Below are 13645 nucleotides of genomic sequence, written 5' to 3' on the forward strand. Positions count from 1 at the left end.
TCCAGCTCCACGGATCACGTCTCTAAAAATGTATGATCTTTGTGACTGCGTGCAAACTTCCGGGTCACGTAAACCCCACAAATTAAATATTAAAATCAAATTCAGTCCTGCTGCCTGTTTTTCCATTTCGTATTTTTGATTGAGCCTAAAATTGAAATATGAAAAACCAAACATTTTTTTGTTTTTTGTGTTAGATTAAAAAACAAAAAACAAAATAATCTGTCACTTTTTCATTTTTTGATTTTTGATTTCTAATGGCCGCAAAGTACACGGACCTACACGGACCCAGCTGGAGATGTGCGTTAGGTTTGTGCACCTGAATAGCTGCACAGAGGCTGCAACACTGTCCCGGCCGAGTTTTTTTTTTTTTTTTTTTTTTACACTTTATTAATAATTATATAGGTACTGTAACAAAACTGTCGAGCCATCAGGAAGGTTGAAATTGAAATATCAATGCAGAATCAGTGTCAACAATGGAGCATAAAAAGACCGGTCTCACATTTAGGCTTAGGGTGAGAAAACGGTAACTCCTATCAGAACAAAACACAGATCAACGTTGCTCTAAGGACTTACTGAAAATTTCGGTATGATTTGGTGTTTCTACAGTAAATATTTTGGCGACGCTGGCAGTTTTAAAGGATCATAGGGCAGGATTTGTGAGAAAATACCCATGCGTTTTACGTTTTTTAAATAATAATGGGTGAGGAAGCGTTCAAAACCAAAAAGAACGAGCCCACCTGCGTATCTCTCCATTGCTCTGAACGGGGTCTGTGCTGCAAAATGCGCTGCAATTCAGGGGGTGAATTTCGCGCGCTGGCCAGCGGACCTGACGTCAGCGCGTCCACGACTGCCTTCGAATGGATCAATGGAATGGACACATGAAGAGGGCAACCGCGGCAGAGCCATTGATACAGTAACAGAGTGGCGACGCTCCCTGTTATATCAATCGCTCTGAACCAGGGTGGATCCAAATTAGGCCTACTGTTACTGCCAGCAAACGACCCAGCACAACTGAAAGCCCTGTTAACCCCCCCCCCCCCCCGCCGCCGCCACCACTCTCTCTCTCCCTCCCTTCACACACGCACACAGCAGCAGGCAGGTCTTACACACCCTCTCCCTCATCACTACTGTCTTATTATTAGCCATTAGCCGCAGCTAGCGGTTAAAAGCCGACGTTATAACTTTAACAACGTTATCAGGCAGGTGGACAAACGTCCTCTTTTGCCCGGACAAGTCCACTTTTCACGTCCTGGCCGGGGTGTCCCCGACGCGTCCGTTTTTTTGTTGTTGTTTTTTTTTAATGAAATCATGAATATGTCCGGTGTTTATTGGTTTTCATGGGACCGCGGACCCTGACAGATGCGGTCCGACACCCGGACCCGGCACGTTAATTCTCAGTACCGGCAGGTAGGAGCCCATACAGATCCATGCAGGAGCTCAGAGGAACAGACAAGCGGCCTCCTGCTGCAGCACAGTGAAGAGGCAGGTGTGTGTGTGTGTGTGTCTGTGTGTGTGAGAGAGAGAGAGAGAGAGAGAGAGAGAGAGAGAGAGAGAACCTACAGTAAAATACCCCCCTCCCTCCCTCCTTGAGAGCAGATAGGAAAGACTGTAAAGAGTAAAGTAAACAGTGAAGAGTCTGTGCGCGCTCCCGTGCCGGTGGCTTCGCTGGTTGCTGTAGTTACGCGCAGCGGCCGTCGCGTCACTGGCCGTTCTCATTAATCCTGCCCTATGATCCTTTAAAACATCAGGCCGTTTTGCTTCTCTCAGAAAATATTTGTATTGGACTCAATGAGGAGCAGAGACAGACGTGGCCGCACTCAGAGGCTGATTCTGTAAGTTCTGTAAGTCTCTCTGATATTTTGAGCACAGGAATTGATAGATAACAAGTTTGTCTTACAAATTCTGAAAAAATTATGTCTGTAGACTGTGAATTGTGGCCGTGCTGACAGTTTATCCAGAAAAAATACAGAATGTTTCTTCACTCTCTCCCACTCTAACTGATGATGTCACGTGCTCTGACACGAACATTCCATGCAATACACAACCATTATAATCTCATAATTTCTCCAAAAATGATCATGGTCATTGATCAGGGATTGATCAAAAACTATATGACCTATCAAAACGTGGAGTAATACGACAATACACAAGACTTGTGTCTACTGTTTAAAGTTTAAATGAAGTCTCTAGGTGAAAGTATGCCTGAGCAGTAGACGTTTGTTAAACTCCAATGATTGGTCTTTTTCGCTCTTTTTTTTTCGCCCGTCCCATTGACTTCAATGCAAAATTTTGAGCAGTTTTTCGCGACTTACGTCGCGAAAAATTCATAAACTGTTGAGAAAAGTAATAGCATACCGATCCCGATCAAGACGCACATTTTGATATATAATTTGTCCTGCAACTCTCGAAAATCGTCCGGAAGAGGAAGGAGAATAACTAGAAAATTTCCTGTCGGGAAATTTTGAATGGGCCACGGGAGCTACTGCGGGTTGTGCCATCTCTGTCAACATGGGAATCAAACCCATGATCTTAAGGTCAAGACAGAGCTGATCAGACAGACACATGATCATCTTTCTATAAGCACTGATATGGAGGAGCTGTAACCACATTAGGTTAACTGTGTGTGTGTGTGTGTGTGTGTGTGTGTGTGTGTGTGTGTGTGTGTGTGTGTGTGTGTGTGTGTGTGTGTGTGTGTGTGTGTGTGTGTGTGTGTGTGTGTGTGTGTGTGTGTGTGTGTGTGTGTGTGTAATCACATGGTGTGTGTGTGACTGTAATCACATGGTGTGTGTGACTGTAATCACATGGTGTGTGTGTGACTGTAATCACATGGTGTGTCTGTGACTGTAATCACATGGTGTGTGTGTGTCTGTAATCACATGGTGTGTGTGTGTGAGACTGTAATCACATGGTGTGTGTGTGTGTGAGACTGTAATCACATGGTGTGTGTGTGTGTGTGAGACTGTAATCACATGGTGTGTGTGTGTGTGTGTGTGTGTGTGTGTGTGTGTGTGTGTGTGTGTGTGTGTGTGTGTGTGTGTGTGTGTGTGTGTGTGTGTGTGTGTGTGTGTGTGTGTGTGACTGTAATCACATGAAGCTGGCTCTAGAGTCTGTGTGTGTGTGTGTGTGACTGACTTGACACATAGTTAGTTAGTAGCTGCATCATTCATTGTAATGTGATGATGTGCTGCAAACTGGTACGAGTAATCAAGGAGATAACAAACACCTGTAACCAATTGAAGGCGGGGGAGGAGAGCAGAATTCAACATAACATAACAAGAATTCTTCCCTTGGATTCAAACCAGTGACCTTAGGGTTGGCAAGCAGCCACCCTACCCCCTACACTACAGTGGAGTTGTGGAGAAGAGAGGTTGAGACTTTGATGAATGTGAGATTTTTCAATGATGCTTAAAATAAAAAGAAATGAGTATAAATTAGCCACACCAAGTAAGAAGAGGACTTTTTTGTGACCTGTGACTATTTTTTGGTGAATTAAAATGAATTAAAAAGCACTTAACAGCAAGTTACAAAGTTGAGCTCCTTCTCCTGCTGCTATGAAAAAAATGCATTGGGCTGAATGAGAGCAGAGAGCTCCCTGGCTGCATTTAAAAAATATTTTAAATTATTATCTAAGTCTCTTTGCATTTTTGACCAGAATTTTAGCCAGAAGACAAGTGTGGCTACAAAACTGGAGAAAATAATTTGTCTAGAGTTTAATTTGTGGCCGTGCTGACAGTTTAGCCAGAAAAACTCTAGAATGTTTTTTTGCCTCTCTCCACTCTAGCACCACTCTAGCTCTGCTCGTTAGACGCAATACACACACATTATAAAGCTGAAAAAATCAGAAAAAGTTAAATATTTGAAAAAGTATAAATAGTTAAAAAGAGAAAAGTAGTGCCGATAAAGTTCAAAAAAAGCTGCACGTTTTGATATATGAATTGTTGAAATAGCACAAAGTATGAAGGACTAGAACAGGGGTCATCAACTATATTTGTCGAAGGGCCAGAATCTTTCTCAGCAGACACCTTGGGGGCCGGACATTCAAATAGGCTGAGATTGAAATTAAATTCACCTTTTTGCCTATTAATTTAGTTGTTTATATTTTATTTTACCTGTAAGCTCATAATTTTCATTTATACACATCTTTGGTGTTTTGTATGATATAAAATGAAAAATCTTGACAGCTGACTTTCAGATACATGCTGGAGCTTTACACTGCTGACTTGCCCTGTGATTTTCAGCCTAAATATGAAAGGAGGCTGACAATCGGTTCTGATTGATACAAGTCAGTAGTCCTGAAATGCTCTACTACATTCTACATCTGGGAGGCGACGTTTTTCCACACACAGAGCTCAGTGGGAAACAGTAGGAGAGACTCAGGCCGAGGGGGAACCGGGACACAACACCAGAGGGAGAAGCAGGTCCGTGCAGCTGTGCGCCGCGGAAGTACAGAAAAAAAAACAACCGAGTGGCATCAAACACGCGCCGCTACCGCATCGTTTTTGTTTTGAGAGGGTGCATGGGGCGCATCTACACTGAATGGGTTTGAGTGCGCAAAAGACGCTACTGATCGGGCCGCCCGTGCACACCCGGCTGGTTTAACCAAGGCGGCGGCCAAAATCACCCAGGCAGCTCGCCTCTGCAGACAGACAGGGAAAACCCTGCAGTCCAAGCCCCCTAAACTTTCATGCACGGTGCTTTGAGTACCGCGGCGTTTCCTAATCCCAGTGCAGGGGCTCACAGGCACACACAAACACGTTGAGCGTGTCTCCATTTCCCAGCGCATTGACTTACAGGCGCACAGAGCCCGACAAATATAATGCTTGTAAACTTTTAGAACTCAGTTGCGGGCCAGATTGGAAGGTTCGGCGGGCCGGATTCGGCCCGCGGGCCGCCAGTTGATGATCACTGGACTAGAAGAAGACCGTAAAAAGGCGGAAGAAAATGGCCGAACAGAAGAACAATAGTGTGACTGCTTCCAGCAGTCACACTAACTAGAAAAAACATTTCCAAGAATGGAAATGGTGTGAATGCTGAAAGCAATGCTGAATGAGCTGAAGAAATTGTTGAAACAATGCTGAATGAGCTGAAGAAAGAAAGAAAGAAAGAAAGAAAGAAAGAAAGAAAGAAAGAAAGAAAGAAAGAAAGAAAGAAAGAAAGAAAGAAAGAAGAAGAAAAGGACAGAAAGAAAGAAAGAAAATGGGAAGGGTAGATGGAGAAAGAAAGAAAGAACAAAAGGACAGAAAGAAAGAAGACACGGAGAGAAGGGTAGATAGAGAAAGAAAAAGGTAAGAAAAACAGAATAATAGAAGATAAAGAGAATGAATGAAAGAGACAGAGGGGTAGTAAGAAAGAAGGAAAGAAATTGGGGTGGATAAATGAAAGAGAGAGATATACAGAGAGCGGTAGAAAGAAAGAAAGGGGGTAGAAACAAAGAGAAAGGGAGTAGAAAGAAAGACAGAACAAAAGAAAGAAACAAAGAAGTAAAAAGAAATGGGGTAAAAGAAAGAAAGAAAGAAGAAAAAGAGAGAGGGGGATGATAGATAGAAAGAGGTAGATGGATGGATGGATAGAGAGGGAAACATAGAAAGAAGTTATGTAAAATACAAATGAAGGAGTAAAAGAAAGAAAGAAAAAGAGAGAAAAAAGAGACAAAGCGTTTGAAAATAGATAGATAGATAGATAGATAGATAGATAGATAGATAGATAGATAGATAGATAGATAGATAGATAGATAGATAGATAGATAGATAGATAGATAGATAGATAAATAGGACACATGTTAAAAGCTGCATCCTATGTCCTGGCTCCACCTGTAATTGTACTACTATTAATAGAGTTGGAAAGACTAAACGTCTGAACTTAAATTCATGAGAGAAATATAAATTGTTGGAGAGTTTAGAGTTTAGAGAGTTTATTTATTTAGCACACAAATTTCAATGGTGCAAGGAGGGAACGAAGCCGGTTGGCTTGTACATAGGTTCCACCCGTATAACAAATTACAACAAGACAAATTTCGATGGCTAACAAATAAACAGATGTTTACATCAAAAGTATAAAATCATTGAGAGGCTGATGAATGTGAGCTGAAAACCTGTGTGTGTGTCTGGGTGTGTGAGTCTGACGGTCTCTCTGTCTGCGTATGTGCAGAAAGTAAAACGCCACAGAACTCCTCTCTCCCTAATGATCTGATTGATTAGACCTGCGTGGCAGCCTGCCCTCAGAAGTTACCATGGCGACTACCATGCTTACATTTTACTGTGTGGAACAGTGTTGTGTTTGTGTGTTTGTTTGTTTGTGTATGTGTGCATGTGTGACTGTGTGTGAGTGTCTGTGTGTGTCTGTCTGTGTGAGTGTGATGCCTGTGTTTGCGCGTGGACATCCTCTGTCAGTCTGGTTTATCATGTGTGTGTGTGGGGCTGTGTTTAAAAACATCTTAACGAGCGGCCAGGCTGCACCTGCACTGTTCTATTTATAGACATGATAACGAGCTGGCCGCTACAGCTGGACCAACTGCACACAGAGCAGAGCAGAGCAGAGAGATTTGAGCTCTGTGCAGCTTCCGAAAACAGCTCATAAAAAGAGAACCGTACCTCTTATCAGAATGTGGCCATGACTACTGGGGCAAGGAGACCTTCCTGAGCACATTGATGTGCATTAAATGTTTGTAGGGCAAAAACTTTTCTCAGGGTCGCAAGGTAGAAAAGGGGGGCATTTCTGCTTTTCTAAAAAAATCAGCTCCTACTTTTATATTGAAGTGGATGAGCCACTGGAGCGGGTCTAGCTGCACAATTAGGCTCACTGAGACAATTCTGTAAGTCTGTCTGCTGTTTTGAGCACATAAAATGAGACACGACAAGTGTGGCTACAAACCGGTGAGGAAATCATGTGTCTAGAGTTTAATTTGTGGCCGTGCTGGCAATTTATCCAGAAAAAATCCTGAATGTTTTTTCGATCCCTCTCACTCTAACGATGATGTCACTCACTCTGACCCAACCCCATACACACTCATTGAAAAGTGTGAAATTTGTCAGAAATCCTCATGTGCTTTTAAAGGATTTATCTCAAAAACGGTACAAGCTATGAAAAAGTTGTACATACAGGATGAATACATTAGAAGTTTGTCTACAGCTCAGAATTTGAATGAAGTCTCTAGCTGAAAGTATGTGGACGCTTTAAAGGCTGAAAGAAGTAAGAAGATTTGAAAAGTTTCAAGACTGTTCCAATGCATTCTCTATGAGGAAAAAAAATCAGAAATAGTTGAATATTGCAAAAAGTATGAATAGTTGAAAAGAGAAAAGACATAGCACACCTGTCCCGGAAAGGCTGAACTTTTTGATGTGAGAATTGTTGAAATAGCACAAAGTATGAAGGACTAGTTAAGTGTCAAAAGTATAAAGAAAATGGCCGAACAGAAGAACAATAGTGTGAATGCTTCCAGCATTCACACTAAATAGAATAACTAGGAAAAAATCCACACAATAACAGTAGTGCCCGGTAGAGCTATTTCATAGCTGTAGGGATCAGTGCCCGGTGCGATTGCCCGTGGCCCTAATAAGAAAAAATCAACACAATAACAGTAGTGCCTGGGCTTAGCATTATTGGACCAATTGATTAATCCAGGTGTGTCTGACCCCACAACAATGGTCAGGCACACCTGGATTAATTAGTTGGTCCAATAATGTAAGACAGGAAATAAAGGAACTGACTTATTTCAGGAAGTTGTGGAGCTGTGCATAAAGCCAATTGGACTGCAAAAGTTGGAGAGAGTGTTTTCATTCTTTCTTTGTGAAGCAAAACACTCCTGCACAGATTTATCAATCTCACTAGTTCGTTTTTATTATTTCCTATACATAGAAGTTTTGAAAGCTTTTGACTTAGGGCCTTTATACTTTTGGCTCAAAATGCACAACCCAAAATCATATCTCTTAGCTTATAACAATTATAACAATTTTTTTTTTAACAAGTAGATCCCTACCTTGGGGCTTAGCATTATTGGACCAATTGATTAATCCAGGTGTGTCTGACCCCACAACAATGGTCAGGCACACCTGGATTAATTAGTTGGTCCAATAATGTAAGACAGGAAATAAAGGAACTGACTTATTTCAGGAAGTTGTGGAGCTGTGCATAAAGCCAATTGGACTGCAAAAGTTGGAGAGAGTGTTTTCATTCTTTCTTTGTGAAGCAAAACACTCCTGCACAGATTTATCAATCTCACTAGTTCGTTTTTATTATTTCCTATACAGAGAAGTTTTGAAAGCTTTTGACTTAGGGCCTTTATACTTTTGGCTCAAAATGCACAACCCAAAATCATATCTCTTAGCTTATAACAATTATAACAATTTTTTTTTAACAAGTAGATCCCTACCTTGCTGAGGCTGAAACTACAGCGAAAAAGACATTATCTAAGACACAAACATAAAACACCTGAGTCAGGCAGCCCACAAGACCTGGCCTTTTGTTTTTCAGTCTTTTCCTAACTATGTGCACAAAACAAGCAAGTATGTTGCCATCTTCTGCCATTCCCATGTGCAAAATGTTAGAATAAAAGTTTATTATTATTATTAATATTAATATTAATAAATGTTAATTTAAGATTAGTGCGAAATACAAACATAAAATTCTGTCTCTCTAAAGGTAAATGCAAAAATATTATTTTTTAATTTCTCCCTTATGCAGACTTAAAAACATACAAAAGTTTGTTGCCTGTCTTCACTATAAAACAGTGTTTCCACTAGGATTTTTTTATGGAGTAGCAGCAGTAGCGTGTCACTTCTTTATGAGACCGCTTTCTTATGAGATTACAAAGTTGGATTGGAAAAAATGAATAAAATCAACTTTAAAAGGGCTATGTGTAATGTAAATGACCAAGGAATACAACAATGTATAACTTATCTTCATCAAAATGAGCATTAATATGTTTATCATTTGGGCTCTTTTTATACCTTAATAGGGCAACGTATCCCGGGAGATACAACTCATAAAATCCAAAATATTGAATATATATATATTTTGAATTTTGAAATATTTTTCTTAGGGCCTAAAGAGATGAGTGATAACATAAAATTATTTTTTGCAACTTATTTTCCACTCCTGCCTGTTTAAGGGTTAAAATCATTGCAATTAAAATAAATGTATTCTCATTTATTGAGATGCACATCACCTGTATGATTTTCATAGCAGCTGAATAAAAATACAGTAAAATAGAACTTCAAAAATTCCACCAGAACAGAAAGGAGAGACTGTTTGGCTGTAGATGATGTCCCTTTTGGTCCAGGTGCTGATCCGTATCGCCAGAGCCGAGGCCATCGCCGCCCGCCACTCCACCATCATGATCTGTGTACTACGGACGGAGGAGGATCTGGGTTTCTACGACAACGCCATCAACAACCTGGGGGCGGATAAGGAGTCTGTGGTGACGTTCGGGCCCTGGAAGGCCGAGCCCTCTGTTAAAGACTTGCTGGACTGCATCAAGATGGACATTGAGAGTCAGGGCTACGCGGTGAGCATCCAGCCTCACGTCATGGAGAAGAGCTTCCTGTCCCGGAGCTACGAGTTCTTCTATCAGCTCACATTCAGCTGGTGGTGAGGACAGCGCTCAGAACACACCAGGCAGCGCTGTCCTTTTTACATTTGTTAAAGGGATAGTAGCATTTTTTTTAAAGTGGGGTTGTATGATCTACAAATAGCCCCTCAGTACTTTAATTGCAGTAGAAGACTCTCTGCACTCCTCCCGTTAGCAACGCCAGCCCATAGCCCTGGCCAGAGATTTACAACATACATTGTTGTGAATGGTCCCAAAGAAACGGCCTATTTTCGCGGCCTAAAAGAGGTTTTACGTGAAAAAAAAACCACAGTTTCATTGTTCGCTATAATATAATTTTTTTTAATATATATATATATTATAGCGAACAATGGAACTGTGTATTTTTTTTTTTTCAGGTAAAACCTCTTTTAGGCCGCAAAAATAGGCCGCTTCGGGGGCGGAGTTTAGCTCAGTTGGTAGAGCACCCGCCCCATGTGTTGAGGCTATAGTCCTCGCTGCAGGCGGCCCCGGTTCGAGTCCCGCGTCGGACGGCCCTATCCTGCATGTCATTCCCCCCATCTCTGCCTCCCATTTCCTGTCACACTCTCAACTGTCCTATCGAATAAAGGCATGAAAAGCCAAAAAATATACTTTAAAAAAAAAAAAAAAAAAAAATAGGCCGCTTCTTTGGGTCTGTTCACAACACTGTATGTTGTAAATCTCTGGGCAGGGCTATGGGCTGGCATTGCTAACGGGAGGAGTGCAGAGAGTCTTCTCTCCGATTGGCGATCCAATCATCTATCGGCGATTGGAAGGACGATCGGCGATGTTTTGTTTTCTTGCCGATTTTACACACACACATACTCGCTACTTTTTTATTGATCTAATGCGCAATCTGTTTGTTTTGTTTTAATGAAGCCGCTTGGCTTGCTGCTTCCAACAGATACTCTGTCAAATGACAGTGTTTCACCAATCAAATGCAGCCACTGGCGACGTCCAATCAGACGGAGCCAGGTAGTCATATGACCGCACACAAAATCTCTGTGGTAAACAGGGTGGCCACTCCGCCTCAAATTTGAGGAAACACGTTTAGCTGGTGTTGTGGCTGTGACTAGGCTGCCGACGCCAGCCCTATAACTGTATGTCACAGCCCGACGAGGTGTTCACTAATGCCACAAATAAATTACGTCCGCCATGAATAGATTTTTTGGCTTTCGGCAACGCAATAGCGTACCGTTCATTGATCATAGTGCTCTTTCTCCGTTATTAGCCCTCACACACACACAGAGAGAGAGAGAGAAGCGCGCACGCATGACAGCATGACAGCAGGGCACGGTAAAAGCGATACTCATACGCCGCCGCCGTCCGCCCCCCCCGGTCGAACAAACACATGGAACGGCCGCCGCCAACACCCCCCCCCCCCCCGGACCCCGGCGATAGATAGGTCTATCGGCGATCTCCAGGGAGGGCGATTGGGACGATCTGAGAATGTCAAAATCGCCCAACACTATACTGCAATTAAAGTACTTAGGGGCTATTTGTAGATCATACAACCCCACTTTTAAAAAATGCTACTATCCCTTTACAATGTCAGGTTGCCACTGTTTCAGCTGCTCATGTACCCATGTGAAGAGGAGAGGGGAGTGGGGCCTTATTTAGACACAAGGGGTCAGTATACAGCATCTGTAGATCCTCAACGCCAACGCTACCACTGTGTATTCATAGAGACACAGATTCTCAATGCTAGAGTAACAAAGTGTGTATCTAATGAATAGTTTTAGGTGCTTACAGAAGTGTTTCTGTACAATCATTTTGTTCTTGTTTAACTCAAATAAATAATAAGCTTCATAGTTACAACATTCTTCTTTCTACTCACTTAGTTCCTTCCTATATTTACTATAAATAAGATAAGACATATATAGAAAGATGCCATCCTTATGTATATGTGATAAACATACACACACACATCATCAATCCTCATCAATCTACACTCAGCACCCCATAATGACAGCACAAAAGCAGAATTTAACAAAACAACCAACTTGGGGCGGTGCGTGGCGCAGTGGGTAGAGCGGCCGCCCCATGTAGAGGCTACAGTCCTTGCCGCAGGCGTCCCCGGTTCGAATCCCGCGTCGGTCAGACCTTTCCTGCGTGTCATTCCCCCTCTCTCTGCCTCCCCATTTCCTGTCTATCTCTACTGTCATCACTATCAAATAAAGGCAAAAACCCGAAAAATATACTTTAAAAAAAAAAAAAAACAACCAACTTAGGGCAATGAGTAACTCTATGCAGCCCAGTTAGCTGTAGTGATCAGGGGCGGATCCAGAGTATTTTCTGGTGGGGGGCCACAAGAATGAATTTCGGGGGGGGGGGGGGGGTTACACACTGTTTACAGTCTTGTCTTGTCTATGTCTTCATTTTGCTTTTATTGGCCACATTGAATCTTTCTCATTGTAAGGAAGATGCCTATGACATTTTCATTTTCCACTTGTCAATATAAAAATTATAGTCAATCAATAATCAACTCTATCTTGCAAATAGGAAGTCTTAGCAGAACACAACAAATTCTCACAGTGAACAGAAATATCTTGTACTCTTAGTCAGTAGTTAGAGAGCTCAACTTGTCTTTATTTACTAGACAGAGTTGATGAAGAGCCTTAGTCAGACGTTAGTTTGTAGCTCTGTACAGTGAACACAGAAGTGGTTAAAGGACAATTCCAGGCGAATTCAACTCAGGGGTGTATTTTCATATCATTTTCGGTCTAAAAGAATGAATCTGAAGATTTTCTGTTTAATCGCTCCTGTTTTGCGGTAGTTGCGTCTGTCCCCGCATCGCCATGGCAGCAATGAATGGGAGTGGATGTAAGTTCCGCTGTTTAGGCTGTTTACAGCCCTCAAAGCCGCAATTTTTTTCCACAGACAGCGTCAGATGGCTACTCAAACATGCACCGATAAGTTTATTTACTTCAAGCAAGCCGACATGTTTGTAAAACTAGATCTAATTCAAAGTCTCCCGGAGTCTCGCGCGAGCCCGAAGTTGCAGTGCTGGTGTGTTCAGGCGCAGTGGGAGCTACCGTTTGTGTCATAAACACAGGAATATCAACTCTTTACTTGCTTGAAGTGTACATTTTTTTCCACAGACAGCGTCAGGTGGCTACTCAAACATGCGCCGAGAAGTTTTTTTTACTTGAAGCAAGAGTTGATATTCCTGTGTTTATGACACAAACGGTAGCTTTTCCCACTGCATGTGAACACACCGAGCACGGCAACTGGGTCTCGCGCGAGACTCCAGGAGACTTTGAATTAGATCTAGTTTTACAAACATGTCGGCTTGCTTGAAGTAAATAAACTTCTCGGTGCATGTTTGAGTAGCCATCTGACGCTGTCTGTGGAAAGAAAATGCGGCTTTGAGGGAGATAAACAGCCTAAACAGCAGAACTTACATCCACTCCCATTCATTGCTGCCGTGGCGATGCGGGGACAGACGCAACTACCGCAAAACAGGAGCAATTAAACTGAAAATCTTCAGATTCATTCTTTTAGACCTAAAATGATATGAAAATACACCCCCGAGTTGAATTTGCCTGGAATTGTCCTTTAAGAGCTTTACACAGTGATTGACATTGCAACAAGTCAATGAACATTGGGGGGCACACAGGGTGGCCAATCAGATTGCGGTAGTGATGGTTGACCTTCTGGAACTTCCTGCCATCTCCACACATCTCATTTTGCTCAGATATGCAAATGAGCTAAGGTCTATTTAGACAGACTGTGTGTACCTTTCCAAATCATGTCCAAACTGTTTAATTCAACAACACAACTGGACCCCAGTGAAGGTGTAGGACCATCTCAAAGATGAACAAAAGAAATGGATGACCTACAGTAACATGAGTCTGACAGCAAAGGCTCTGAAAACTTATGTTCAGGTGACGTTTCAGTTTTTCTTTTTGAATGATTCATGATGGGGTGCTGAGTGTAGATTGATGAGGGAAAAAAATAATGGAATTGATTTTAACATAAAGCTGCAACATGACAAATGGTGAAAAATTGAATGGCTAGCCACTGTATTTAAGAGAAACATGGGAGAGGGAACTATATGCAGCTCTTTATAAGAGTAGG

General features: G+C 42.1%; 1 protein-coding gene across 1 annotated transcript in view; it reads left to right on the forward strand.

Annotated features, from left to right (window-relative positions):
* Window positions 1-9617, forward strand: part of kctd14 (potassium channel tetramerization domain containing 14) — a 33271-nt gene extending 23654 nt beyond the window's left edge. The window contains exon 4 of the mRNA XM_085794748.1: window positions 9278-9617. Coding sequence (XP_085650874.1) covers window positions 9278-9589 — 312 coding nt within the window. The 3' untranslated portion in view covers window positions 9590-9617. The remainder of the gene's footprint in view (window positions 1-9277) is intronic.
* The last annotated feature ends 4028 nt before the right edge of the window (window positions 9618-13645 follow it).

This window comes from Trachurus japonicus, chromosome 13 (genome assembly GCF_045865225.1).
Source record: "Trachurus japonicus isolate A0001 chromosome 13, Traja_1.0".
Lineage (NCBI taxonomy): Eukaryota > Metazoa > Chordata > Actinopteri > Carangiformes > Carangidae > Trachurus > Trachurus japonicus.